The 27,873-nt window shown below is 39.0% G+C and overlaps 1 protein-coding gene across 9 annotated transcripts in view; it reads left to right on the forward strand.

The window, feature by feature from the left end:
• SAP130 (Sin3A associated protein 130) overlaps positions 1-22,096 on the forward strand; it is an 85,016-nt gene extending 62,920 nt beyond the window's left edge. For all 9 annotated transcript variants that reach the window (XM_079923971.1, XM_079923972.1, XM_079923974.1 and 6 more), the window contains 3 exons: positions 9,414-9,517; positions 11,300-11,413; positions 11,636-22,096. In XM_079923971.1, coding sequence (XP_079780097.1) covers positions 9,414-9,517; positions 11,300-11,413; positions 11,636-11,794 — 377 coding nt within the window. In that variant the 3' untranslated portion in view covers positions 11,795-22,096. The remainder of the gene's footprint in view (positions 1-9,413; positions 9,518-11,299; positions 11,414-11,635) is intronic.
• Positions 22,097-27,873: the final 5,777 nt, after the last annotated feature.

The following is a 27,873-nucleotide window of genomic DNA, read 5'->3' on the forward strand; positions in this document are numbered from 1 at the left end:
ATAAATGCTGGAAAGAGTGTGGAGAAAAGGGAATCTTCCTACACTATTAGTGGGAATGTAAATTAGTACAGCTACTATGGAGAACAGCATGGAGGTTCCTTAAACAACTGAAAATAGAAGTACCATATGATCCAGCAGTCCCACTCCTGGGTCTATATTGGAGAAAAACATAGTTCGAAAGGATACATGCACCCTGCTGTTCATTGTAGCAGTATTTACAATAGCCAAGACATGGAAGCAACCATAGTGCCCATCAACAGAGGAATGGATTAAGAAGGTGTGGTACATATATACAATAGAATATTACACAGAATGAAATAATGCCATTTGCAACAACATGGGTGGAGATTATCATACTAAGTGAAGTATATCATACAGAAAAAGACAAATATCATATGATTTCGCTTATATGTGGGGGGAAAAAAACATACGAATGAACTTCTTTACAAAACAGAAACAGACTCAAAGACTTAGAGAATGAACTTATTGTTACCAGGAGGGAAGAGTGGTGGGGAGGGATAGATTGGGAGTTTGGAATTGACATGTACAGACTGCTGTATTTAAAATAGATAACCAACAAGTACCTACTGTGTAGCACAGGCAAGTCTGCTCAGTATGCTGTAATAACCTAAATGGGAAAAGAATTTGGAAAAGAATACATACATGTATATGTATAACTGAATCACATGCCTGTACTCCCGAAACCAACACAACATTGTTGGTCAACTGTACTCCAATATGAAATAAAAATTTTTTAAAAAGAAGGAAACAGGATATTACTAAGACTGTGTAGCCATTAAAAGCATAAGGAAATACTACAAACCACTTTACGCTCATAGAGTCAGCTGCTGAGACGGAGTAGACCAGTTCCTGCCACATACTAGCAAAACTCAGAAACAGGCATCTGAATAGTCTTATAACCATTAAATAAGTTGAATCCATAATTTAAAAGCTTCCAAACAGGAATCTATAGGCTCAGATACTTTTACTGGGAAATTCTACCAAACGTTTTTTTTTTTTTTTTTTTTTGCGGTACGCGGGCCTCTCACTGTTGTGGCCTCTCCCGTTGCGGAGCACAGGCTCCGGACGCGCAGGCTCATCGGCCATGGCTCACGGGCCCAGCCGCTCTGCGGCATGTGGGATCTTCCCGGACCGGGGCACGAACCCGTGTCCCCTGCATCGGCAGGCCGACACTCAACCACTGCGCCACCAGGGAAGCCCTACCAAACGTTTAAAGAAGAATCAACACCAATTTCCCACAATCTCTTTCAAATATAGGAGGGAACACTTCATTTTATGAAGCCAATATTTTCCTGATACAGAAACAAGACAGAGTACAAATATAGAAAACTACATATCAATATTCCTTAATGAATATGGTTGTAAAAATTCTTAACAAAATGTTAGCAAATTCAATCCAGCAATATCTAAGTAGAATTTTACACCTTGATCAAGTAGGATTTGTTACAGCTCTGCAAGGTTAGTTCAGCATTTGAAAATCAGTGTAATTCGCTGTTTTTAACAGGCTATATTAATTTCCTAGGGCTGCCATAACAAAGTACTACAAGGTGGATAGCCTAAAATAACAAATATATTCTCTCATAGTTCTGGAGGCCAGAAGTCCAAAATCAAGGTATCAGCCGGATCATGCCCTCTCTGAAGGCTGTAGAAAAGAATCCTTCCTTGCCTCTTTTTAGCTTCTGATGGTTGCCAGCAACCCTAGTCATTCTTCGGCCTGCTGCTGCATTACTCCAGTTTCTGCCCCCATCTCCAACAGAGCATTCCTCTCTGTGTTTCTTGACTCTTTGGATTTAGGACCACCCTAATTCAGTATGACTTCTTAACTTGATTACATCTGCAAAGACCCTCTTCCAAATAAGATCACGTTCACAAGTACCAAGGGTGAGAACTTAAACATCTTTTGGAGGGACACAATTCAACCCACAACAGAAGCTAAAGAAAAATCACACGATCATATCAATTAATGCAGAAAATTTGTTTGACAAAATTCAAAACGTTTTCATGATAAAAACTCAAAAATAGAGAAGGAGGAAGACTTCCTCAACTTGATAAAAAGTCTACAGAAAAACTAGAGCTAACATTATACTTAATGGTAAAGACTGAATGCTTTCTACCTGAGATTAGCAAAAGGATAAGACTGTCTTCTGTCACCACTCTTAACTTAGGATAGAACTGGAAGTTCTAGTCACATCATAAAGTAAGGAAAAAAGAGATAGAAGGCTATACAGGTTGGAAAGGAATAAATAAAACTATTTGCAAATGACATCATTGTCTACATAGAAAATCTCAAGGATTCTACTAAAAACCCCTGAAACTAGTAAATAAGTTCAACAAGGTCACAGGCTACAATATCAACATGAAAAAAATCAATTATAATTTTAGATACCTGGAATGTTGTGGAAACATATTGAAAGCATAATGCCATTTACAATTATTCCCCCCAAAGTGATATACTCAGGTACAAATCTAGCAAAACATGTACAGGACGTGTTTGCTGAAAGCTGAAAAATGCTGATGAAAGAAGATCTAAATAAAGAGACATACAGCACTCATGATTAGAAAAACTCAAAGATGTCAGTTCTCCCTAGATTGACCAATACATTTACTGCAATTTCTACCAAAATCACAGAGGTTTTTGTAAACTCAGTAAAGCTTGTTCTAAACATTATGTGGAGAGGCACAGGGACTAGAATAGGTAAAATAATCTTGAAAAACAACAGAAATCTTCTTACCAAATCTTCTTTAGCTTCAGTACTCAAAACAGCATGGTGTTTGCAGAAGGATAGACGTATTGATGACAGGAATGGAATAAAAAATGCAGAAATAGACTCACACAAATATGGCCAACTGATTTTTGACCAAAGTGCAAAAGGAATTCCATGGAGGAAGGAGAGTCTCTTTAACAGATAATGCTGGACATCCATATGTTTGGTGGGGGCCGGGGGGACCTCAACCTAATCCTCACACTTCATGCAAAAATTAACTCAAAATGGATAATAGATTTAAATGTAAAACCATAAAACTTTTAGGAAAAAAACCTAGGAGAAGGTCTTCAAAACCTAGGGCATGGTGAACAATTCTTAGACACAACACCAAAAACACCATCTCTAAAAGAAAAACAATAAATTGGACTTCATAAAACCTTTTTTTATCTGTGAAAGACCCTATTAGGAGGATGAAAAGACAAGCTATAGACTGGGAGGGAATATTAGCAAACTACATCTCTACTAAAGGACTCATGTCTAGGATTATATATTAGGAACTCTCAGTACTTAACAGTAAATAAAAACAATAATCCAGTTAGAAAATGGACAAAGGCATAAAGAGACATTTCACCAAAGAAGATACATGGATGGCAAGCACCTGAGAAGATGTCCAAGGGAATATAAATCCTGGTCCTTAAGTGTGGGCTATGTAGAGACTTTGTTCCAAAGTGTGCAGTGTGGAAGAGGGTGTCTCTCTCTCTTTACAGTGGAGACATGTGACAAACATCACCTCAGCCAGGTGATCAAAGTCAATTTCAATAGTAATGAATCATGTAATAATATGTACCCTTCTCAGGCAGTGATGACAATGGTACTTCTCTATGTCTCCTCTCAAGAATCTATAACCACTATCTAATCCTAACAAAAACAACAGACAAATCTAACTAGAAGGTCATCCTACAAAATAGTTAACCAGTACTCTTTAAAACTGTCAACGTCATCAGAAGCAAGGGAAGTCTGAGAAGCCATCAAGCCAGAAGGAGTCTCAGGAGACACGACAAGTAAATGTACTGTGGTATCTTGACTGGATTCTGGAACAGAAAGCAGTAAAATTTAATTTTTAAAAAGCGTTTATCCCTAGCCATTAGAGGAACTTAAACTGAGATGCCTACCAAAATAACTGAAATTAGGGAATTCCCTGGCAGTCCAGTGGTTAGGGCTTGGCGCTTTCACTGCCGGGGACCAGGGTTCAATCCCTGGTCAGGGAACTAAGATCCCACAAGCCACGCAGCACAGCCAAAATAACTGAAGTTAAAAATACTGATAATGCCAAGTGGGGATGTAGAGAAGCTAGATCTCTCATACATTCCTTTGAGCATTTTTAATGTTATCCCACTGCTTTCTAGCCTCCATTGTTTCTCTAGAGAAGTCAGCTGTTGATTTTATTGGGGTTATCTTGTAAATGATGCATCATGTTTTGTCTTGCTCCTTTGAAAATTTTCTCAACTTTGACTTTCAACATTTTTATAATACTATAATATGTCTATTTGTATCTTTGCATTTATCATACTTAGGGTTCCTTGAGCTTCCTGGATATATAGTTTATTGGTTTTCAGTAAATGTGAGAAGTCTTCAGCCATTTTTTCTTTGAATATTTCTCCTCCTTTCTCTCTTTTCCTTTTGGTACTCCTTTATACATGTTTTGGTGCTCTTAATGGTGTTTCATGTTTCTTTGAGGCCCTGTTCATTCTTCATTTCTTTCTCCCTTCAGTTCTTCAGTGCTGTTGGTCTGTCTTCAACTCTACTAATTCTCTTGTACCAGTTCAGATCTACTGTTGAGCCCCTCTAGTAGATTTTTAACATTTTGTTTACTGTACTTTTTAACTCCAGAATTTGGTTCTTTTCTTAAAAAGTAATTTCTATCTCTCTACTGATTTTCTCTATTTAATGTGACATGATCATCATACCTTCTTTTACTTCTTCACTCATGCTTTTCATTCTGTGAATTTATTCATAACAGCTACTTTGAAATCTTTTTCTGATAAATCTGACATCTGGTCACTCTCTCAAGCAGTTTCTGGTGCCTGTTTCTTTTTCCCTGTGTATGGGTCATACTTTCCTGTTTCTTTGCATGCCTCATAATTTTTGTTAGAAACTGGACATTTTAGATACTATATTGTAGCAACTCCTGGCACTGATCTCCCCATCTCTTCCAAGACTCACTGTAGTTATTTGCTGTTTGCTTGTTTATCTGTTTAGCGACTGGCTGGATTCTTTTAGTGAAGTCTAATCACCTGCACCCCGCCAACACCACCAAGTGTTAATAAGCCTCTGACATTACTCCTTGGGGAGGCACAGCTTTGGATGCCCACAGTCACCTGGGAAGACAGTGGCATTAGTACGGTTCTCCCCCACTGTTTCCCTGACTACATCCAGCTGATAAACCCCACTACTTGCTTGCCATTTGATTTCCTAGAACACAGTACTGGAATTTGACCTTAAACACAAATTCCTCTGCAAACTAATCCAGTCGTATTGTAGCTCCTTGCCAGAATGGTTTCTGAGGTCAGTGTTTGATGTTTGTTCTGCCCCCAGGAGAGCTCCTGCCAGCTGTCTTACTCTTTGTTCTCTCCTGAAAACTGGTCAGCCCACAGCCTAGGCCGCGCCTTTCACTGGGTCTGTCCGTTTCCTCCCACTTTGACTGCACTCTCCGCTGCTTTGGGGAGCATATGAACTTGCGTACTCTGTTGAAAATGGAGCCACCTCCTTTGGGAAGAGATTAGGAGCTTCCTGTGCTATGGCCTGTTTCTCCCTCCAGGCAGAATCTCTGAGCCTAGGGCTCTGGAGGTGGGAGTGGGACAGTGACAGCCTTTTCTCCGAATAACACCTTGCTCTAGGAGGTGAGCACTCAGGGTAGGGGAAGAGGAGTGAGTAGCCTGGGGTATGTCCGCTTGGTTTGCCTCTCCTAATGTGACGCCACCATTTAACAAGCCAGGAGAAGGGCTCCTGGGGCCCCAGTGTTCTCAGCACGCCTTGCCTAAGGTACAGTCTCCATCCCACAAGTGGGGTTGAGCAAAAAGAAGGGAGCCCCCACGTCAGTTCGACTCGCCCGGGACTTGGCCTCAGCAGCAGGGAGCACGGAGCAGGATGAGAAATGTCTCGCTTCTCCTTGGAGGACAGCCATCTCCCTAGCGGCTGGCGGAGAGGGGGCTCTGTGGGCTGGGATGCAGCAATCTGGGATGGAGTCACCGCCTCTCAACTGGAGAGAGGAGAGAGGGAGCGGTCTTGGTTTAAATACCACAGACTTCCTGTTCTTTCCACATTTTCGTAGATTTGCTTGAGTAGATGTTTCTGCTTTGCTCTTTGCCCTTAGGACCTTCCCCAGAGGTTTAAAGTGTTATTTAAAAATTTTCCCCAGTTTCACTGGGGAAGCAGCTTAGAAGAACACTGTCATGTCACAAGTCAGTTGTCTCTTACACATTGCTGAGCTACTCTGGAAAAAAAAAAGTTTAGCAGTTTTATAAAAACCAAACATACACTTACCATATGACCCAACAGTTGCACTCCTGGGCGTTTATCCCAGAAAAATGAAAACCTGTGTTCACACAAAAATCCGTACACAGGTGTTCATAGCAACTTTTTGGTAATAGCCAAAATCTGGAAACAACACAAATGACGTCAAACGGTTAAACAAACTATAGTGCCATTGAATACTACTCAGGAATGGAAAGGAAAGAACTATTGATCATGTAATAGCCTAGATGGATCTCAGGGGCATTGTGCTGATGCTTAGTGGAAACAGCGAATCTTAGGAGGACACATACCAAAAAGAAAAAAAAGAAGGCATATCACGTGATTCTATCTATATAGCAGTCTCTAAGTGACAAAATTATAGAGATAGAGAACAAATGAGTGGATTTGGGGGTTAATCATGGAGCAGGGGTGGTGTGACCATAAAGGTGTGGCACAGGAGAGATGTCTGGTGATGCAATAGTTCTGAATCTCGATTGCGGTGGCAGTCACGTCAGTCTAAACTGATGAATGGCGTGTACTCACTTTACATCAGTGGCGGTTTCCTGGGTGCGATACTGTACTACAGTTATTAAGATGTAGACAGTGGTGAAGGAGAAATACCTGACCTCTCTTTACTGTCTTTTTTCCCCAGTAATAGCTTTATTGCACTATAATACATGTAGCATACAATTCATCTGTTAACATGTACAATTCAGTGATTTTTAGTATGTTCACAGTTGCATGTCCATCACTACGGTGAGTTTTAAAACATTTTCATTACCCCAATAAGAGACTCCACGACCCTTAGCCATCCTCCCCAGTCCTGCCATCTTCACTCCTCCCTATACCCCCAGCCCTAGGCAACCTCTGATCTGCTTTCCATCTCTGTAGATTTCCAGTGCTGGACATTTCCTATGAACGGAATCATATATTATACAGTCTTCTGTGACAGGCTTATTCCACTTAGTGTATAATGTTTTCAAGGTTCAGCCATGTAGCATGTATGAGTACTTCATTCCATTTTCCTGCCGAATAATCTTCTATTTTATGGATATATACCACATTTTATTTATCCATTCATCACTTGATGGGCATTTCGGTTGTTTCCACTTTTTGATTATTATGAATAATGGTGCTGTGATCATTTGTGTCTGCATTGTTTTTATAAATTTATTTTATTTATTTTTGGCTGCGTGGGGTCTTCATTGCTGCGCGTGGGCTTCCTCTAGTTGCAGCGAGCAGGGGCTACTCTTTGTTGCGATGCGCGGGCTTCTCATTGTGGTGGCTCCTCTCGTTGTGGAGCACGGGCTCTAGGCGTGCAGGCTTCAGTAGTTGTGGCTCGTGGGCTCTAGAGCGCAGGCTCAGCAGTTGTGGCGCACAGGCTTAGTTGCTTCGCAGCATGTGGGATCTTCCCGGACCAGGGCTCAAACCTGTGTCCCCTGCATTGGCAGGTGGATTCTTAACCACTGCACCACCGGGGAAGCCCCATGTGTCTACATTTTTGTGGGAACATCTGTTTTCATTTCTCTTGGACATATACGTAGGAATAGAATTTCTGGGTTATTTGCTAGCTATAGTTAACATTCTAGCAACTCCCAGACCGTTTTCCAAAGTAAATACATTTTTCCCACCGGCAGGGCATGAGGATACTTCGGATTTCTCCATATCCTCACCAGCACTTACTCTTTTTTTTATTACAGCATCCTAATGGGTCGGAAGTGGTACTTCACTGTGGTTTTGACTTACATTTCCCTAATGCCTAATGATGTTGAATATCTTCATGTGATGTTGGCCATTTGTATATGTTTTTTGGAAGAAATGTCTTTTGGGATGCTTTGCCCTTTTTAATTGTTTTGTCTTTTTATCACTGAGTAGTGAGAATTCTTCCTATGTTTTAGATACAGGTCCCTTACCAGATATATCTCTAGACTATCTTTGCAACTTCTGTGAAACTAAAAAGTGTTTTTTAATGCTCGTAATGAAATATACACATCCATCTAAAACTGGTGAAATCTGAATAGGGTCAGTGGACTCTGTCAGTGTCGTGGTTGTGATATTGACTGTAGTTTTGCAAGATCTTACCACTGGGGGAAAGTGGATAAAGAGTACACAGGATCCACAACATTGTAAAGCAATTATAATCCAATAAAGATGTGAAAAAAAAGTACACGGGATCTCCCTGTATTATTCCTTACAGTTGTATGTGAATCTACAGTTCTCTCAAAAAGGTTAAAATTCTTTCATCCCATTCATGCTAATATTTGTCTAGTAGACAGAGGTTTTTTTTAATTGCTCTGAGAAGTAAAGTTCGTCAGTTTTAGGTTCATAACCATATCAAAAGAGATATTCCATGTCCCACCCCCACCCCCTCCCGAACACGCACAGCCTCCCCTACCGTCAACACCACCACAGAGTGGTGCATTTGTTGCATCTGCTGAACCTAAACTGACATACAAGTATCACCCAAAGTTCATCATTTACGGTCCAGTTTGGTCTTGGCATTGTATACTGTATCAGTTTTGACAAACATATAGGTAAGGTTTTTTCAAGATTAATTTTTAAAATAATAAAATAAGTTTTTTAATTAAAAAAAGGTTTTTTAATTATCCATGTACTATGTAATTACATTTTAAGTCCTAGTTAAACAGTGATATTAAAACTTCACAGATACAGCTAAACTCACCTTTGACAGGTCCCCCTCAATCCTAGTTTCTTTCCCCAGTCCAAATGATACAATTCATATTTATTTTACTACAGTGCTGGTTACTGGACTTTTCTACCTACATTTAAATGTGACTCAGGTTGGAGCCCTGTGGCTTCTCCAAGATCTAGATAACACCACGGAGCTTCTAAGCTTCATGCCCAAACTCTCCACAGCTGGCAAGCTTCACACATGAGCAAGGCTCCAACCCACTAAAGACCATTTCCTTCATTTAAGAGTTTAGAGTACTAAATTACTCTCTTTGAACTCACTAGATTAGCACAGTAGGTCTTTAAAGAATTCTTCTGGTGTGGACAAAAAGAGCTTTTATTCATGTTGTGACTTGTATTTTCAGTGACTTAAAGATATTTAAGTAAAGTTCTTAATAAAGTAGTGGCTTGAACACAAATGACTTTAGCTCTATAAAAATTGAAATATACTTTTTTTTTTTTTTTTTTTTTTTATGGTTCCAGAGGAGAAGAAAGCTATGCTGCAGGAAATAGCTAATCAGAAAGGAGTATCCTGTCGTGCCCAAGGCTGGAAGGTTCACCTCTGTGCTGCCCAGTTGCTGCAGCTGGTAGGTGGCGCTCTAGCAGTTGTTACATCCTGCTGAAAAGAAGGATGGATGCTGGAGACGTCTGAGTTCATAGAACATTTTCTTTAGAGTGATTCCGAAGCGTTCCCAGTTAACGTGGGTCATTGTAGAATTTTTATGTGTGCTGTGTGATATTATAATTACTGTTACCTATTCTGTGGATGGATGTAATTGTAATCTAAATATATCTTAGTTTTGGTCCCCATAAGTGAAATATACTGAACAACTTAAGTTTGTAAGATGTACAGTTAAGGTTCAGTGTTACCTGTTGCCGTGACATCTGAAAAAGAGGGGGCGTCAGATGACCCAGCTGTGTAAGCTCCTCCTCCTCACGCTGCTCCTTGTCGTGGGGACCAGGCACAGTTCCCACTTCTTCCTGAATAGTGGGCTTCAGTTCTCTGCCAGCTTGCGATACTCAGATAAGCCGGTGACATCCTCCTGGGAGCACCAGGGGGCACCGCTCCCTCTTGATACTGCAGTGCCTGCCTCCTACAGCCCCTACTCCTTCACTCCGTTCCCTGCTTGTCATGGAGTGCAGCCCCCATGTGGCCGTGCGTGGTGTGCGGTGTTCTCTTCCCCTGGGCTGTGAGTATACTGACTAGTAAACTGCTGTTGATCTCTTCTGTCCAATGTGTTAGGTGTTCAGCCCTTTCCCTAACCCTAGGCGGGAATCCTTCCTTCAACAAGGTAAAGAGGAGGTGATCAAAATAATAACCTCGGGCTTCCCTGGTGGCGCAGTGGTTGAGAGTCCGCCTGCCGATGCAGGGGACACAGGTTCATGCCCTGGTCCAGGAAGATCCCACATGCCACGGAGCGGCTGGGCCCGTGAGCCATGGCCGCTGAGCCTGCGCGTCCGGAGCCTGTGCTCCGCAACGGGAGAGGCCACAACAGTGAGAGGCCCACGTACCGCAAAATATAAAAATAAAAAAAAAACCTCACAAAGTCTTTCCATCTTTGGAGTAGCAGTGATCTGAAGAACATTGTCTTTTATGAGTATTGTTTTTAAAGTAGTGCCATGGCTAGTTTTTTTATGTAGCATAAAAGCATATTTCTCTGAAACTTACAGACTTGTTTTTCAGAGGGATTGTGAATTCCTGGCAGAATTTAAAAGTTATCCTTGGACTTCCCTGGCGGTCCAGTGGTTAAGACTCTGCGCTTCCACTGCAGGGGGCACGGGTTTGATCCCTGGTCGAGGAGCTAAGATCCTACATGCCGTGTGGTGCGACCAAACAAACAAACAAATAAATAAATAAGTTATCCTGGGGGCTCCCCTGGTGGCACAGTGGTTGGGAATCCACCTGCCAATGCAGGGGACACGAGTTCGAGCCCTGGTCCGGGGAGATCCCACATGCCGCGGAGCAGCTAAGCCTGTGCGCCACAACTCCTGAGCCTGCGCTCTAGAGCCAGTGAGCCACAACTACTGAAGCCTGAGTGCCTAGAGCCCACGCACCCAGCAAAGAGTAGCACCCACTCACTGCAACTAGAGAAAGCCCGTGTGCAGCAACGAAGACCCAATGCAGCCAAAAATAAATTAATTAATTTAAAAACAAAAGTTATCCTGGAAGATGGACTCTGAATTATGGCAAATTGTAATGTAAATTGTTGATCAATTTTCTTTGCTGCATCTTAGTCATTGGGAGAAATGATTTTATCACCCAAACAGATCCGATACCAGTTTACACAGGTGATTCAGGGTGGGTTGTTTGCCTGAGTTTGACAGAAGTATCTCCGAGGTCATGACGCCCTCCCTCTTGTTTGTTGCAGACAAATCTAGAACACGATGTTTATGAAAGACTCACCAACCTACAAGAAGGGATCATCCCAAAGAAAAAAGCAGCAACTGATGATGATTTACACCGAATAAATGAACTAATACAGGTTTGAAGGAGTCCTTTCCCTCTCCTTCCTTCTCCCTTTCCCTCTCTCGTCCACTAATGTCTTTAGTAAAAACCTGTTACTTCAGCCTGCATTATCAAGAAACACTGAAACATTTTTTCTGTGTGAAAGCCTCAAAATGGCTCAATCCAAAGGTGGGAAGTTCTTTAAAAGCCACATTGTTCCGAAGATTACTTACTGACGATGTGATGTCTTTTGTTTCAGGGGAATATGCAGAGGTGTAAACTTGTGATGGATCAAATCAGTGAGGCCAGAGACTCCATGCTTAAGGTTTTAGATCACAAAGATCGTGTCCTGAAGCTTCTAAATAAGAATGGGACTGTCAAGAAGGTGTCAAAATTGAAGCGAAAGGAAAAAGTCTAGACCCCAAATCAGGACTTTGGAAACAGAATTTATGAAGAATGGTGTTGGGGGTGGGGGAGGGCTTTGGTTATTTTCAAAGCAGAACATTGAAATTAAGACAGCGTTCCTTAACTCATGCTCGAAAGCAGACGGGCCCGTAGCATCCAGTGACACGGAAGGATCGGAGCTGATCTGACACAGTGGACTCCAGTCTTTCTTTCAGGCGTCTCCCTCTTAGACTTACCATGTCGTCCATGATTCCTGATGCATCAGTGTCTCCCAGTTGGAATCAGTGACACAAGTGACTGGCTGGCGTTTTTCGGCCTTCCAGTTGATAAACTGTATTTATCTGCTGGATTCCTGCAGGACCCATACTGAGCCTGGACTGAAAGTATCCACTCAGACCATCTGTTCTCTCTCTACGCTGAAAATCGAACCTCTTCCCTTCACCCCAGTCGGTCCTTACTCTGACCTTCAGATGCCCACACTGGCCTTCTAAAGCAGTGCCATGGCACCGAGAGACCTGCCACATCTCACTTTAAAGGGTTTGAACTATCGATTCTTGTCATTTTTTTAAAGAACCATTTCAAAGTGAAATTGTTACGTTGTCTGTCCTGCGTGTGTCAGAGTTGGGTTTTTGTGGAGGTTCGGAGCAGGCAACACCGTACGTTGCTCTGAGATCTTTGTTCCGAAGTACATTCTTGGCTACCTGTACTTCTGTAGCTGGTGCGATGCTGTTGATTGTATGTACCACACGTCTCCAAACGTTAATAAAGGACTCAAAGAGGTTTTTGTACAGAAGCAGTTTACATCTTTTTATAAGTTAATCAGTGCTGTACTGCACATCGCTCGAGTGTTTACCCTACTGTAGTTTCTCTCACGTCGTTGAGTCTACTCTGTTAAAGTTTTGTTGTTCCACATAGAGTTCCACTTACCCTCGTATCTTGAAGATGTCACAGATGGTGAAGCCTGTTGGCTTTTGGTTATCTTAAATATGAGACTACATTGTATCCCACTGCAGATAGAAATTGGTCATGTTATAGGACAATTAGGGGTAGAGCTTCCAGGAGAGTGGAGTTTCTTTACAAGGTTGCTTCCTGTGAACTAGCTCAAGTGGGAAGCCCAGCCTTGCTTTTTGCCTTGACCTGCACAGATCTGAGACAGGAGTCTATGCCGAGTGATCCAGTCTTTGGGACCAGAGATGGCCCTCCTGGGACAGCCTTCCTCGAACTGGAATGGTAAACTCTCATCTGTTGTAGGATTGGGGAAGAGAGAAGCAAAGCAGGCTTCCAGCCTTCTCCCGGTTAGGCCACATGGCCTGCATAGCATAAGCTAAAGAGGTCCTCGGAACAGTCAAGGCTGCTTCACTGGAGTGTTTCAGCCTGAAGATGTTACTGACTGTGCACTAGACGATGCCGGTTTAGTGCTGTGTGCAGTATAGTGCCTGTGCTGGCACAGGGCTCCTTGCCTCCGTTTCTCACCTGTGCATATTGCCCAGGTATATGTGATGTGCTGGCTCTGAAGGACAGGACCCAGGTACTTTGGATCCTGCTTTATAGACCTATTCTGTCTCAAAGAATTGTTACCTCTGTTTAAACAAAACTTCGATAACCCTGGTCAAAGGAAGATTGTCAGTACAAACTTTGCTGTCAGTGCAGGTTAGAACGGTGGTGTTTTCTGTTTTCCCTCGCCTTATGAGGACAATGTGATCAGAAGATAGAAGAGGGTGGAGGGGGAGATGAATTATATGTGTGTACAGCATTATTTAAAAACAAAGCACCTTAAAGTATACAGTCTGATAAGATCTTACATACATATATGCCCATGAAACCATCACCACGATCAAGAGAGTGAAGATATCAGACCCCAGATTTTCCTTGTGCCTCTTTGTGATTTCTTGCCTCTCCCCCCTCCCTGCCTCACCACCCCCCATCTCCAGGCAAAGATTAATCTGCTTTCTGTCACTCCAGATTGCATTTTCTGGAATTTCATTTGAACGAAATCACACAGTATATTCTTTTTTGAGGGAGGGAGTCTGGCTTCTCTTACTCAGCATAATGGAAATTTATGCTGAGATTTGCTCATGTGGCTTGTTTCAATAGTTCATTGCTTTTTATTGCTGAGTAGCAAGCATTCCATCGTATGGATATGGATATTCCTTCCACAAGTTGTTTCTGCATTCACCTGTAGAAAGACATTCAGGTTGTTAGGTTTTGGTCATTACAGACACAGCTACTTTGTACGTTTCTGTTCTTTGTATGGATAAATGTCAGTACACGCCTTAATTGGTGATTTTATGTTGGTTGTACTTTCCAGGGATTTATGACCAGGAGATAGTGCTGAGAAGTCCAGACACCCAGTGGCTCTTGGTCCAGAAAACTATCATTCACATACTTAAAGATGAGAAAGAATTAGAAATATATTTGAGGTAGGACGTCGATTATGGTTTCTGTTCTTTACAGTAGAAAATGAAACATAAATCTGGGGGAAAAAGTTTTTCTGTTTTGTTTTTCTTTTTAATATTTATTTATTTATTTGGCTGAGTCATGTCTTAGTTGCAGCATGCAAACTCTTAGTTGCAGCGTGGGGATCTAGTTCCCTGACCAGGGATTGAACCCAGGCCCCCCTGCATTGGGAGTGGGGAGTCTTAGCCACTGGACCACCAGGGAAGTCCCTGGGGAAAAAGTTTTAATCCATCTGCTTGGTCTAGAAAATCTTTCATATTATTTTCTTAAACCTAGGTATTTCAAGAGATCATTAAATAGAAAATGCTTTAGAATATTTTCATTGATTTTTATCATAGTAATAATATAGAATCACACAGTTTTAGAGTTTAGAAGTTATTTAGAGGTTATATATAGTCCAGCCCAACCTGTGATGAAATGGACACCTTTGAAAGGATGTTAAGTTTTTGTACTTTTTTATGTAAAATACAGCACAGGTAAAGAAAAGTACATGAAACAAATGTATAGCTTTATAAGTTCTTAAAAGAAGAACAACTTTGAAATGGTCCCCCAGAGTAAGAAATAGAACTTTGCTAGCCACAGAATGCTCTATCCCAATCACAGCGCTCTACCTCTCCCTAAAATAACCACTATCTTGACTTTTCCCTTCCAAATAATCAGTTTTATTGTGATGTAATTACAGAGAGTAAAATACCCAAATCTTAAATTTACAGTTTTGTGCATTTTGACACACATATACAACCATGGCTAACATCCAGATAAAGATACATGACATTACTGTAACCTCAGAAGGAGCTCCTTTGTAGTCAAGTACACCTGTGTCCTCCCACCCACACCCATTAGTTTTGTCTGTTCTTGAATTTCGTGTGAATGGAATCACACAGTATGTACTTATTTGTGTCTGGCTCTTTTGCTCAACATAATTTGAGGTTCTTCCATGTGTTAAATGTATCCTAAGTTGTTTCTTTTTACTGCCCTGTGACTATGCCACAGTCTGTTTACCCATTTCCCCACTGAAGGACATCTTGGTGCTTCCAGCTCTTGACTATTACGAGTAAGGCTGCTGTGAACATTTGAATGCAGCTTCTCGTGTGGAATCTCAGGTTTAAATCAGTCGAGTAAAAACCTAGGAGTGTGATTGCTGAGTCATAAGGTAAAACCATGTTTAGTTTTGTAAGAAACTTCCAAACAATATTCCAAAGCAGCTGTACCATTTTACAGTCCCACCAGCAATGAGTGAGGGTTCCTGTTGCTTCACATCCTCGTCAATATTTAGTGTTGTCAGTGTTTAGATTTTAGCCATTCGAACAGGTGTGTAGTGGTTTCTCATTATTTTCATTTGCAGTTCCCTAACGATATGGTGTTGAGCATTTTTTCAAATGCTCATTTGCCATCTTCATATCATTTTTGATGAAGTATTTGTTCAGATCTTTGCCCATATTTTAATTAGCTTGTTTGTTTTCTGATTGAGTTTTAAGAGTTCCTTAGATATTTTTGATACCAGTCCTCTTTCAGATGTGTGTTTTGCAAATATTTTCTCCCTGTCTGTAGCTTATGTTGCCATTTACTTAATAAATGGTACATTTTGAAGAGCAGTCTTTAATTTTAATAAAGTACAACATCAGTTTTTTCTTTCATGAATTGTGCTTTTGGATAATAGCTAAAGACTCATCACCAAACCCAAGGTCACCTAGATTTTCTCCTATGTTTTGTCATAGTGGTTTTATAGTTTTGTGTTTTACTTTTAGGCTATAATTATCAATTTTGAGATAATTATTTTGAAAGTTGTAAGGTCTGTGTAAAGTTTTTTGGGTTTTGGTTTTCGGGGTTTTTTTGAACATGGATGTCCAATTGTTCCATAATCATTTGTTGAAAAGACTATTCTTAATTAAATTGCCTTTGCTCCTTTGCCAGAGATCAGTTGACTGTATTTGTGGAAGTCTATTTCTGAGCTCTGTATTCTGTCCCATTGATCTACTTGCCTATTCTTTTGCCAGTACCACTCTGTTTTTTGGGGAGTTTTTTTTGTTTTTTTTTTACCACTCTGTTTTGATTACTGTAGCTTTACAGTAAGTTTTTAAGTTGAGAGTATGAGTTCCCCAACTTTGTTCTTCAGTATTGTGTTGGCTATTCTAGGTCTTTTGTCTTTTCATGTAAATCTTAGAATCTTAATATCTATAAAACAGCTTTCTGGAATTTTGACTAGGATTACATAAATCTAAGATCAAGTTGGGAAGGAATTGACATCTTAATAATGTTGAGTGTTCTAGTCTGTGAACATGGACTGTCTCCTCATTTATTTAGATCTTTGATTTCTTTCATCAGTCTTGTAGTTTTCCTCATGTAGAGCCTGTACATCATTAGATTTATACCTAATTATTTCATTTTTGTGTGTGTGCTATTGTAAATGGTACTTTTTTTTTTTTTTTTTTTTTTTTGCCACACCGCATTGCTTGCGGCACGTTAGTTTCCCAACCCCAGGGATTGAACCTGGGCCCTCAGCAGTAAAAGCTTGGAGTCCTAACCACTGGACCGCCAGGGAATTCTCTATTTCAAATTCTGATTGTTTTCTGGTGTTATGTGGGAAAGCAGTCCACATTTATATATTGTTAACTTTGTGTGCTGTGATGTTGTTGTATTCACAGAAGTTTTTTTGTTGATTCTTCAGGACTTTCTATGTAAACAGTAATTCCATCTGTGAACAAATACAGTTTTATTTCTTCTTTCTCAATCTGTTTAGGTTTTATTTCCTTTTCCTATCTATTGCACTAGATAGGCCTTCCAGTAAGGTGTTGAGTAGGAGTGGTAAGAGGGAATATCCTTGCCTTGTTCCCAGTCATAAGGGTAAAGTGTTCAGTTTCTCATCATTAAGTATGACATTAGCGGCAGGGTTTTTTTGTAGATGTTCGTTATCAAGTTGAAGTTCTCCCCTCTTCCTAGTTTGCTGAGAGTTTTCAATCATAGAATGAATGGTGGATTTTGTCATATGCTCTTCTGCATCACTAATATGATCATACGAGTTTTCTTCTTTAGCATGTTGGTATGATAGATTACATTAATTAATTTTTTACTATTGAACCAGCCAGTCAAACCAGCACACTTGAAATAAATCCCACTTCATTATGGTGTATAATTCTTTTTACACATAGTTAGATTCAGTTTGCCAACACTTAGTTGCATCTGTGTTCATGAGAGATACTGGTCTGTGCTTTCTTTTTCGTACATGCCTTAAGTCTGGTTTCAGTGTCTTGGTAATAGAATGAGTTAGGGAATGTTCTCTCTGTTCTCTTTTTGGGAGGGAATTGTAGAGAATTGGTACCATTTCTTCGTCAAATGTTTGGTCAAATTCAGCAGTAAAAACATCTGGACCTGGTACTTTTCTTTTTGGGAAATGATTAATTATTGATCCAATTCTTTAAATAGACATAGGCCTATTCAGATTGTCTCTCTCCTTGTGTCAGTGTTGGTAGTTTCCGTCTTCCAAGGAATTGGAACATTTTGTCTAAGTTATTTGTGGGCATGGAGCTGTTCCTAGTGTTTCTTTATTATTCTTTCCATGTCTGTAGGTACAGTAGTGATAATCTTTCATCTCATTTTTTTAAATATTTATTGAGCTATAACTCACATAACATACAATTCACCTACTTTAAGTGTGAAATTCAGTGACTTTTACTATATTCACAGAGTTGTGCACCATCACCACAGTCAATTTTAGAGTATTTTCATTGCCCCCAAAACAGGCCCTGCGCCCTATAACCATTACTCCTGTTCAGGAGTTGAATCTGTTTTGAGTTAATTTTTGCATCTGATGTGATGTAGGGAGTCCAACTTCATTCTTTTTTTTTTTAATTGAAGTATAGTTGGTTTACAATGTTATGTTAATTTCTACTGTAGAGCAAAGAGATTCAATTATACATACATATATTCTTTTTCAGATTTTTTTCCATTATGGTTTACCATAGGATATTGAATATAGTTCCCTGTGCTCTACAGTAGGACCTTGTTGTTTATCCATTCTATATATAATAGTTTGCATCTGCTAATCCCAAACTTCCAATCCATCCCTCCTCCCCCTTCACAACAACCACAAGTGTGTTCTCTTTGTCTGAGTCTGTTTCTCTTTTGTAGATAAGTTCATTTGTGTCATATTTTAGATTCCACATAAAAGTGATACCATATGCTATTTGTCTTTCTCTGTCTGACTTCACTTAGTATGAAAATCTCTAGCTCCATCCATGTTGCTGCAAATGGCATTATTTCATTCTTTTTTAATGGCTGAGTAATATTCCATTGTGGAATTATGGTATATACCACATTTTCTTTATCCATTCATCTGCTCATGGACATTTAGGTTGTTTCCATGTCTTGGCTATTGTAAATAGTGCTGCTGTAAACATTGTGATGCATGTATCTTTTTGAATTATAGTTTTCTCCAGGTATATACCCAGCAGTGGGATTGCAGGATCATATGGCAATTCTATTTTTAGTTTTTTGAGGAACTTCCATACAGTTTTCCATAGCGGCTGCACTAATTTACATTCCCACTGACAGTGTACACACCCACGTCCTCCACACCCTGTTCAGCATTTGTTATTTGTAGACTTTTTAATGATGACCATTCCTACTAGTGTGAGTTGATACCTCATTGTAGTTTTGATATGCATTTATCTAATAATTAGCAATGTTGAGCATCTTTTCATATGCCTGTTGGCCATCTGTATGTCTTCTTTGGAGAAATGCCTATTTAGGTCTTCTGCCCATTTTTTGATGGAGTTATTTGTTTTTTTGTTATTGAATTGTATTAGCTGTTTGTATGTTTTGGAAATTAAGCCCTTGTTGGTCACATTGTTTGCAAATATTTTCTCCTAGTCCATAGGTTGTCTTTTTGTTTTGTTTATGGTTTCCTTTGCTGTACAAAGGCTTGTAAGTTTGATTTGTAAGGTCCCATTTGTTTATTTTTACTTTTATTTCTATTACCTTGGGAGACTGACCTAAGAAAACATTGCTATGATTTATGTCAGAGAATGTTTTGCCTATGTTCTCTTCTAGGACTTTTATCCAACTTCATTCTTTTGCACATGCCTAGCCAGTGTTTCCACCACCATTTGTTGAAAAGACTATTCTTTCACCATTGAATTGTCCTGGCATCTGTCAAAGATAAGTGAGTTGTATTTGTGAAGGCTTATTTCTGGATTCTCAGTTCTATTCCTTGGTCTAGCCTTAGGCCACTACCACACTGTTTTGTTTACTAAAACTTTGCCATAAGTTTTGAAATTGTGAGTTCTACATTTTGGAACTCTTTTTCCATATTGTTCTGGCTGTCCCAGGCCCCTTGAATTTCCAGGTGAGTTTATGAACAGCCTGTCAATTTCTGCAAATAAGTCATCTGGGATTTTTATAGGTATTGTGTTGAATCTACAGATAAATTGGGAAAAATTTGCCCCCCTTAATATGAAGTCTTCTGATCTGTGTACCCGGACTGATTTTAGAATTTATTTACTTCTAATTTAAATTCTTTCAATTATTCTATAATATTCAGAGTAAAAGTTTTTCATTTGTCAAACTCACTCCTAACTTTTATTATTTTTATGCTACTGTAAATGGAATAGCTTTATTTTTTTAATATTAACTATTGTTAATTTATTATACAACTCACTTAACACATTCAAGCAGAAATACAGTCAGGCCCAGAGGAAGACAGTTTTTTTCTGTGCCCCTTGGTTATTACAGATTTTAATAAGACATAATCCTTATTGTAGTAGATTCTTCATGTCATTACAGCTTCCTGCCATTGACATATAATTACTGGCATTAGTAAGTGTAGGAAAAATGTTGCGGTCTGGTCTATGTAGCAAAAATATTTGTGGCAGGCCCCTTTGATTAGCTTTATTTTTTTATTTTATAATTTTTTATTGAGGTATAATTGATTTACAGTATTCAGGTGTACAGCATAATGGTTTACAATTTTTAAAGGCTATTCTTCATACACGTATAAAATATTGGCTATATTCCCTGTGTTGTATAATATATCCTTGTAGCTTATTTATTTTATACATAATAGTTTCTATCTCTTAACCGCCTACTCCTGTCTTGCCCCCCTTTTCCCTCTTGCCACTGGTAACCATTAGTTTGTTCTCTGTGTCTGTGAGTCTATTTTCGTTTTTTGCTATATTCACTAGTTCGTTTTATTTTTTAGGTTTCACACGTAAGTGATATCATACAGTATTTGTCTTTGTCTGGCTTATTTCACTAAGCATAATACTTTCCAAGTCCATCCATGTTGTTGCAAATGGCAAAATTTTATTCTTTTTTATGGCTGAGTAGTTGGAACAGCTTTCTTGGTTTCATTTTTTGTTCGCTTATTGCTACTATATAGATACAATTGATTTTTTAAATATTGTACTTATTATTTATTTATTTTGAAACAGCTTGACAAATATAATTCACATACCATACAGCTCACCCATTTAAAGTATATAATTCATTGGTTTTTGATATATTACATTATTAACTTTTTAATGGTAGTAAATACATAACATAAAATTTGCCATTTTAACTATACAGTTCAGTGGCATTAATTACATTCACAATGTTATGCAAACTTTACCACGACTATTTCCAAAATGTTTTCATTACCTCTTTGTAACCATTAAGCAGTAACTCCTCATTCCCCCTTCCCCAACCACTGGTATTCTCGAAACTATTTTCTGTCTCTGTGGATTTGCCTATTTTTAGGTACCTCGTGTAAATGGAATCATACAATATTTGTCCTTTTGTGTCTGCATTATTTTGCTCAACGTGAGCTTTTCAAGGTTCATCCAGGTTGTAGCAGGCATCAGAACTTCTTTCCTTTTTATGTCTGAATAATATTCTGTTATATGTACATAGCACATTTTATTCTATCCATTTATCTACTGGTGAACACTTGGATTGTTTATAAATTTTGCCTATTATAAATAATGCTATAACGAAAATTGGCATATAAGTCTCTGTTCAAGTGCCTGGTTTCAGTTCCTCTGGATATGTACCTAGGAGTGCAATTTCTGAATCATATGATAATTCTGTGTTTAGCTTTCTGAGGAACCACCAAACTACTTTCCATAGTGGCTGCATCATTTTACATTGCGAAGTACGTTATTCTTTTTGATGCTATTGTAAATTGAATTGCTTTTACAATTTGCTTTTGTCTTGTTCATTGCAAGTATATAGAAATACAACTGATTTTTGTGTGTTGATTTTGTATGTATCCTTCAGGTTTGCTGAATTTATTAGCTCTAACAGTTTTTTGTGGAATCATTAGGTTTTTTTACATGTCAAATCATAACATATGCATACAGAGAGAACTTTACTTCTTCCTTTCCAATTTGGATGCCTTTTATTTGTTTTTCTTGCCTAATTGCTCTGGTTTGGAATTCCAGAACTATGTTGAATGGAAGTGGTGAAAGGTGACACTGTTGCCTTGTTCCTGATCTTAGAGGAAGAGCTCTCAGTCTTTCACAATTGAGTATGATGTTAGCTGTGGGTTTTCCACATATGACTTTTATTGTGTTCAGGAATTTCCCTGCTATACCTGGTTTATTGAGTGTTTTTATATTGAGTTTTATTAAATGCTTTTCCTGCAACAATTGGAATGATCATGTGGTTTTATTCCTTCTTTCTAATAATGTGATTTACTACATTGGTTAATTTTAATATGTCAAACCATACTTGCGTTCCAGGAATAAATCCCACTTGGTCATGGGATGGTCCTTTTCATATGCTGCTGAATTTGGCTTGCTAGTATTCTGTTGGGTGTTTGCATCTATCTTCATAAAGATTTTCATCTGTTGTTTCTTTTCTTGTAGTGCCTTTGTGTAGTTTTGGTACCAAAGTAATTCTGACTTCATAGAGTGAGTGAGAAAGTGTTTTCCTCTTCTTCAGTTTGTTGGAAGAATTTGTGAATAATTGGTATTGATTCTGTTTTAAACATTTGGTATAATTCACCAGTGAAGCCATCTGGTTCTGGGATTTTCTTTGTTGTGAGGTTTTTCAGTACTAATTCAATCTCCTTACCACTTACATGTTATCCTAATTCAGGCTGCTGTAACAGAATACCATAGACTGGGTGGCTTAAACAACAAACTTATTTCTCACAGCTCTGGAGGCTGGGAAGTCCAAGATCAGGGTGCCGGCATGCCTGATGACTGGTGAGACCACTCTTCCTGATTTGCAGTGAGTGTCTTCTTGTTGTGTCCTCACATGGGGGAGAGCAGAGAGGAAGCAAGCTCTCTCGTGTCTCATCTTATAAGGACACTGATCCCATTCATGAGAATTCCACCTCATGACCTAACTACCTCCCAAAAGCCCCACCTCCTAATACATTAGAGGTTAGGATTTCAACAGATGAACTTTGGGAGGACACAAATGTCCAGTCCAAAGGACTTACATTTAATGTGATTACTGATAAAGAAGGGTTTACTTCTGTCATTTAGCTATTTGTTTTCTGTGTCTCTTCCATGTTTTTTATTCCTCATTTCCTCCATTCCTGCCATTTTTGTAGTAAGTTAGTTTTGCAGTGTACCATTTTGATTCCCTTCTTTCTTTTTCTGTATATTTTAAAAGTTATTTTCTTGGGAGTTACCACGGGGATTACAATTAACATCATAAAATTATGATAATGTGCTTTGAATAATAGTTCTAATAGTATACAAACGTTTTGCTCCTGTATATCGCCTCCTCTCCCTCTTTATGTTATTATTGTCACAGATTACCTTTTTATACATTATATACCCATTATCATAGATTTATAATTATTTTATGCATGTTTCTTTTAAATCATATATGAAAAGGGAGACATTGGGACTTCCCTGGTGGCGCAGTGGTTAAGAATCTGCCTGCCAGTGCAAGGGACACAGGTTCGATCCCTAGTCCAGGAAGATCCCACATGCCAAGGAACAGCTGAGCCTGTGAACCCCAACTACTGAGCCTGCGCTCTAGAGCCTGTGAGCCACAACTACTGAGCCCGCTTGCCACAACTACTGAAGCATGCGTGCCGCAATAAGAGGAGCCACCTCAGGGAGAAGCCCACACACCATGGTGAAGAGTAGCCCCTGCTCACTGCAACTAGAGAAAGTCTGCACGCAGCAACGAAGACCCAACACAGCCACACACACACACACACACACACACACACACACACACTCACATATATATATATGTATGTATGTAAAAGAAAAGGGAGATATTATAAATATAAACTAAACCCAAAGTACAGTAATACTGGCTTTTTATTTACCTATGAAGTTACCTTCACTACTGTTTTTTAATATTTTCTTATGTCTTTGAGTTACTGTCTAGTGTTCTTTCATTTCAGTCTGAATAACTCATTTTAGGATTTCTTTTTTTTTTTTAATATTTATTTATTTATTTGGCTGCACCGGGTCTTTTCATTGCAGCATGTGGGATCTAGTTCCCTCACCAAGGATCAAACCCAGGCCCCCTGCATTGGGATAGTGGAGTCTTAACCACTGGACCACCAGGGAAGTCCCCATTTTAGGATTTCTTATAAGGCATATATACTGGTAATGAGCGTCCTCAGCTTTTGTTTATCTGGAAATGTCTTAATTTCTTCTTCATTCTTGAAAGATAGTTTTGCCAGATATAGAATTTTTAGGTGACAGCTTTTTTATTTCAGTATTTTAAGAATGTCATCCCATTGCCTTTTGATCTTCATGGCTTCAGATGAGAAATCTGCTGTTAACCCTACTGAAGATCCTTTGTACGTGAGGAGTCACTTCTGTCTTGCTGCTTTCAAGATTCTCTCTTTGTCTTTGAGTTTTAGCAATTTGACTATAATGTATTCCTTGAAAAGATGTGGATCTCTTTAAGTTTACCCTGTTTGGGGTTTGTTGAGCTTCTTGGAGGTGTGTATTCATATATTTCATCAGATTTGGGAAGTTTGAGCCATTATTTCTTCAAGTATTTCTTCTGCCCCTTTCTGTCTTCTCTTTCTGGGATTCCTATAATGTATATGTTGTTCTGCTTGATGGTATCCCACAGGTCCCTTAGACTCCATTCACTTTTCTTCATTATTTTTTCCTCACTATTTTTATCCTCAGATTGGTTAATTTCTTAATATCTAATCTTCAAATTCATTGATTCTTTCTTCTACTTGTTCTGATCTACTTTTGAATCCCTCTGTTTTTCATTTCAGTTATTGTACTTTTCAGCTCCAGAATTTCTTTTTCACTGCCCTTTATAGTTTCCATCCCTTTATTGATATTCTCATTTTGTTCAGATGTCACCTTACTAATTTCCTTTAGTTCTTTGTTTATGGTTTCCTTTAGCTGATTAACATTTAAAATAGTCGCTGTAACACCTTTGACTAATAATTCTAATATCTGGCCTTCCCCAGGGATAGTTTCCTTAGACTCTTTACTTCGTGTGACTGGACCATACTTCTCTATTTCTTTTTGTGTTTTGTATTTTCTGTTGAGAAGTGGATGCTCTGGGCATCATGTTGTGGTAACTCTCTGGAAATCTAATACTTCACTCATCAGGGATTGCTGAGTTTTCTTTGTTGATGTCTGGAGCCTTCCTTCTGTAGCTTTTCCATACTATTTTTTGCAAAGTGTATATTCTCTGTTGTGTATGTTCACTGAAGTTTCTCTTCTGTTGTCTCTACAGTCAGCCAGTGTACTGACAGAGATTTCCTTAAATGGCTCTCAAAAGAGAGAAAAAAACCTATCTCTTTAAACTCATGTCTGGGAGGCCCATTAGCCCATGGGTTGAAACAATGGCCCACCTCCATGGCTGCTGCTCATTTATCAAATCAGAACCCACAACCCCATCTTTTGGAGGACACAGTCCTTATGACCCACTCTGGGTCCAGCAAGCCACACCAGGAGTGTGTGTAGGCTGCTGTTTCCATAGCTGCCTGCTCCAGGGCTTAAGACTAAGGAAGAGCAGCCACCATCTCACGGAAGCCGAAATAGACAAAAGTTTACCAGCCTCTTCATCCAGCTGTCTCTTGGATGGTGCAAGTATTCTTCTGCTCTACTGACTGTACCATGTAGTTGCTTCAGACAGTTCCTGGCAATCTGATGGTTGGGTCAGCGGAGGGATAGATTCCTGGAGCTTTCTACTCTGCCATCTTTCCTGATGTCACTACAGTACAGTTTGAAGTTATGTATATACAGTTTGGATTTTGTGTGTTCCCACAAACTTGCTAAACTTGTTTATTTCTTCTGACAGTGTTTTCCTGTATTCCTTAGAATTTTATATATACAAGATCAAGATCCTGTCACATGCAAAGAGAGATAGTTTTCCTTCTTTCTTTCCAGTCTGTACATCTTTTATTCCTTCCTTCCACACCTTTTATTCATTCCTCCCTCCTTCCCTTCCTTCCTTCCTCCCTTCCTCCCTCCCTCCCTCCCTCCCTCCCTTCCCTCTTTCAGTAAGTATTGAACATATGTGGTGAGAAAACATCCTTGTGTTGTTCCTGATCTTAGGGGAAAAGCATTTAGTCTTTCACCATGAAGTATGGTGTTAAATATGAGTTTTTCATAGATGCCCTTTACGAGATTAAGTTCCCTTCTTAATCTCTTACTTTGTTGAGTGTTTTTTAATCATGAAACGGTGTTGCATTTTGTCAAATTCTTTTTCCACATCTATTGAGATGATCATGTGGTTTTTGTCCTTTATCCTATTGATGTGTAGTGTATTACATTAATTGATTTTCAGGTATTAAATCAACTTTGTGTTTCTTTGGATATATCCCATTTGGTCATGATGTATAATCCTTTTTATTAATGGACTTGATTTGCTAATTTTTTAAAGGTTTTTAGTATATATTCATTAAAGATATTCTGTGCATTTCTTTTTGTGTGTGATGTCTTTGTCTATTTTTTATTAGAGTTATATAGGCCTCAGAATGAGATGGGAAATGTTCCCTGCTGTCCTTTCTTTTGGAAGAATTTGTGAAGGGTTTGTATTAATTCTTCCTTAACGTTTTTTAGAATTCACCAGTGAAGTCACTTGGTCCTGGGATTTTCTTTGTGGGAAGTTTTTTGATTGCTAATTCAATTTGTTTATTTCTTATAGATCTATTTGAATTTTCTGTTTCTTCATGAGTCAGTTTGGTAGTTTGTGTCTTTCTAAGAATTTGTTCATTTCATCTAAGTTATCTAATTTGTTGGCATACAGTTGTTTCTAGTATTCCCCTATGCTTCTTTTTATTCCTGTAATGTCAATAGTAAAGTTCCCTCTTCAATGTCTGGTAGTAGTAATTTGTGACTTCTGTTTTTCCTTGTTAGTCTAGCTAGAGTTTTGTCAATAGTTGTAAAGAACCAACTTTTGGGTTTTGTTGATTTTGTCTGTTGATTTCCTGTTTTCAATTTCATTGATTTCTGTTGTGATTTTTATAACTTCTATGCTTGTTTTAGGTTTAAATAGCCATTCTTTCTCTGGTTCCCTAAAGTGGAAGCTTAGATTTTTTTTAATTTTTTTTTTTTTTTTTTTTTTTTTTTGCGGTACGCAGACCTCTCACTGTTATGGCCTCTCCCGTTGCGGAGCACAGGCTCTGGACGCGCAGGCTCAGCAGCCATGGCTCACAGGCCCATCCACTCCACAGCATGTGGGATCTTCCCAGACTGGGACACGAACCCGTGTCCCCTGCATCAGCAGGCGGACTCTCAACCACTGTGCCACCAGGGAAGCCTGAAGCTTAGATTATTGATCTTCAATCTTTCTTCATTTTTTAATTTATGTATTTAGAGCCAGAAAGTTACTTCTAAACACTGTTTTCTTAGTTGCAGCATGCAGACTCCCAGTTGCAGCATGTGGGATCTAGTTCCCCAACCAATGAAGATCCTGTGTGCTGCAGCTAAGACCTGGCGCAGCCAAAAAAATATAAATATTATATATATTTTTTAATGGTCCACATCAAAACAAACAGAAAAACAAAAAACTGCTTTCACTTCATCCTACAAATTTTGAAAATTTGTATTTTCAATTTCATTTAGTTCAAAAAATATTTAATTGCTCTTGAAACTTCTTTGGCCCATGTGTTAATTAGAAGTATGTTGTTTAATTTCCAAATATTTTGGAATTTTCCAGTTATCTTCCTGTTACTGGTTTCTAGTTTAATTTCACTGTGGTCTGAAAACATTCGTCGTATGATTTCTATTCTATTAAATTTGCTAACACATGTTTTATGGCCCAAAATGTGATTTATCTTACTAAATCAACTCTGGCATTAATGGACTCCTCTATCTTGACATTTATTGTAATCATAGTTTTGCATTTCTCTATGATTTTAATAACCAATTATGTCTGTCTAAACATTACAGTTCATCTTGCCTGTTTTCTTATTGTCTTTGATATGCCTTTCATTTATTTTTAACAACTTTATTGGAGTATAACTGCTTTGCAGTGTTGTGTTAGTCTCTGCTGTATGACTAAGTGAATCAGCTATATGTACACATCTATCCGCATATCCCCTCCCTCTTGTGTCTCTCTCCCACCCTCCCTATCCCACCCCTCTAGGTGGTCACAGAGTACCAAGCTGCTCTCCCCATGCGATACAGCTGCTTCCCACTAGCTATCTATTTTACATTTGGTAGTGTATATATGTCCATGCTACTCTCTTACTTCGTC

This window comes from Stenella coeruleoalba (assembly GCF_951394435.1).
Source record: "Stenella coeruleoalba genome assembly, chromosome: 6".
NCBI lineage: Eukaryota > Metazoa > Chordata > Mammalia > Artiodactyla > Delphinidae > Stenella > Stenella coeruleoalba.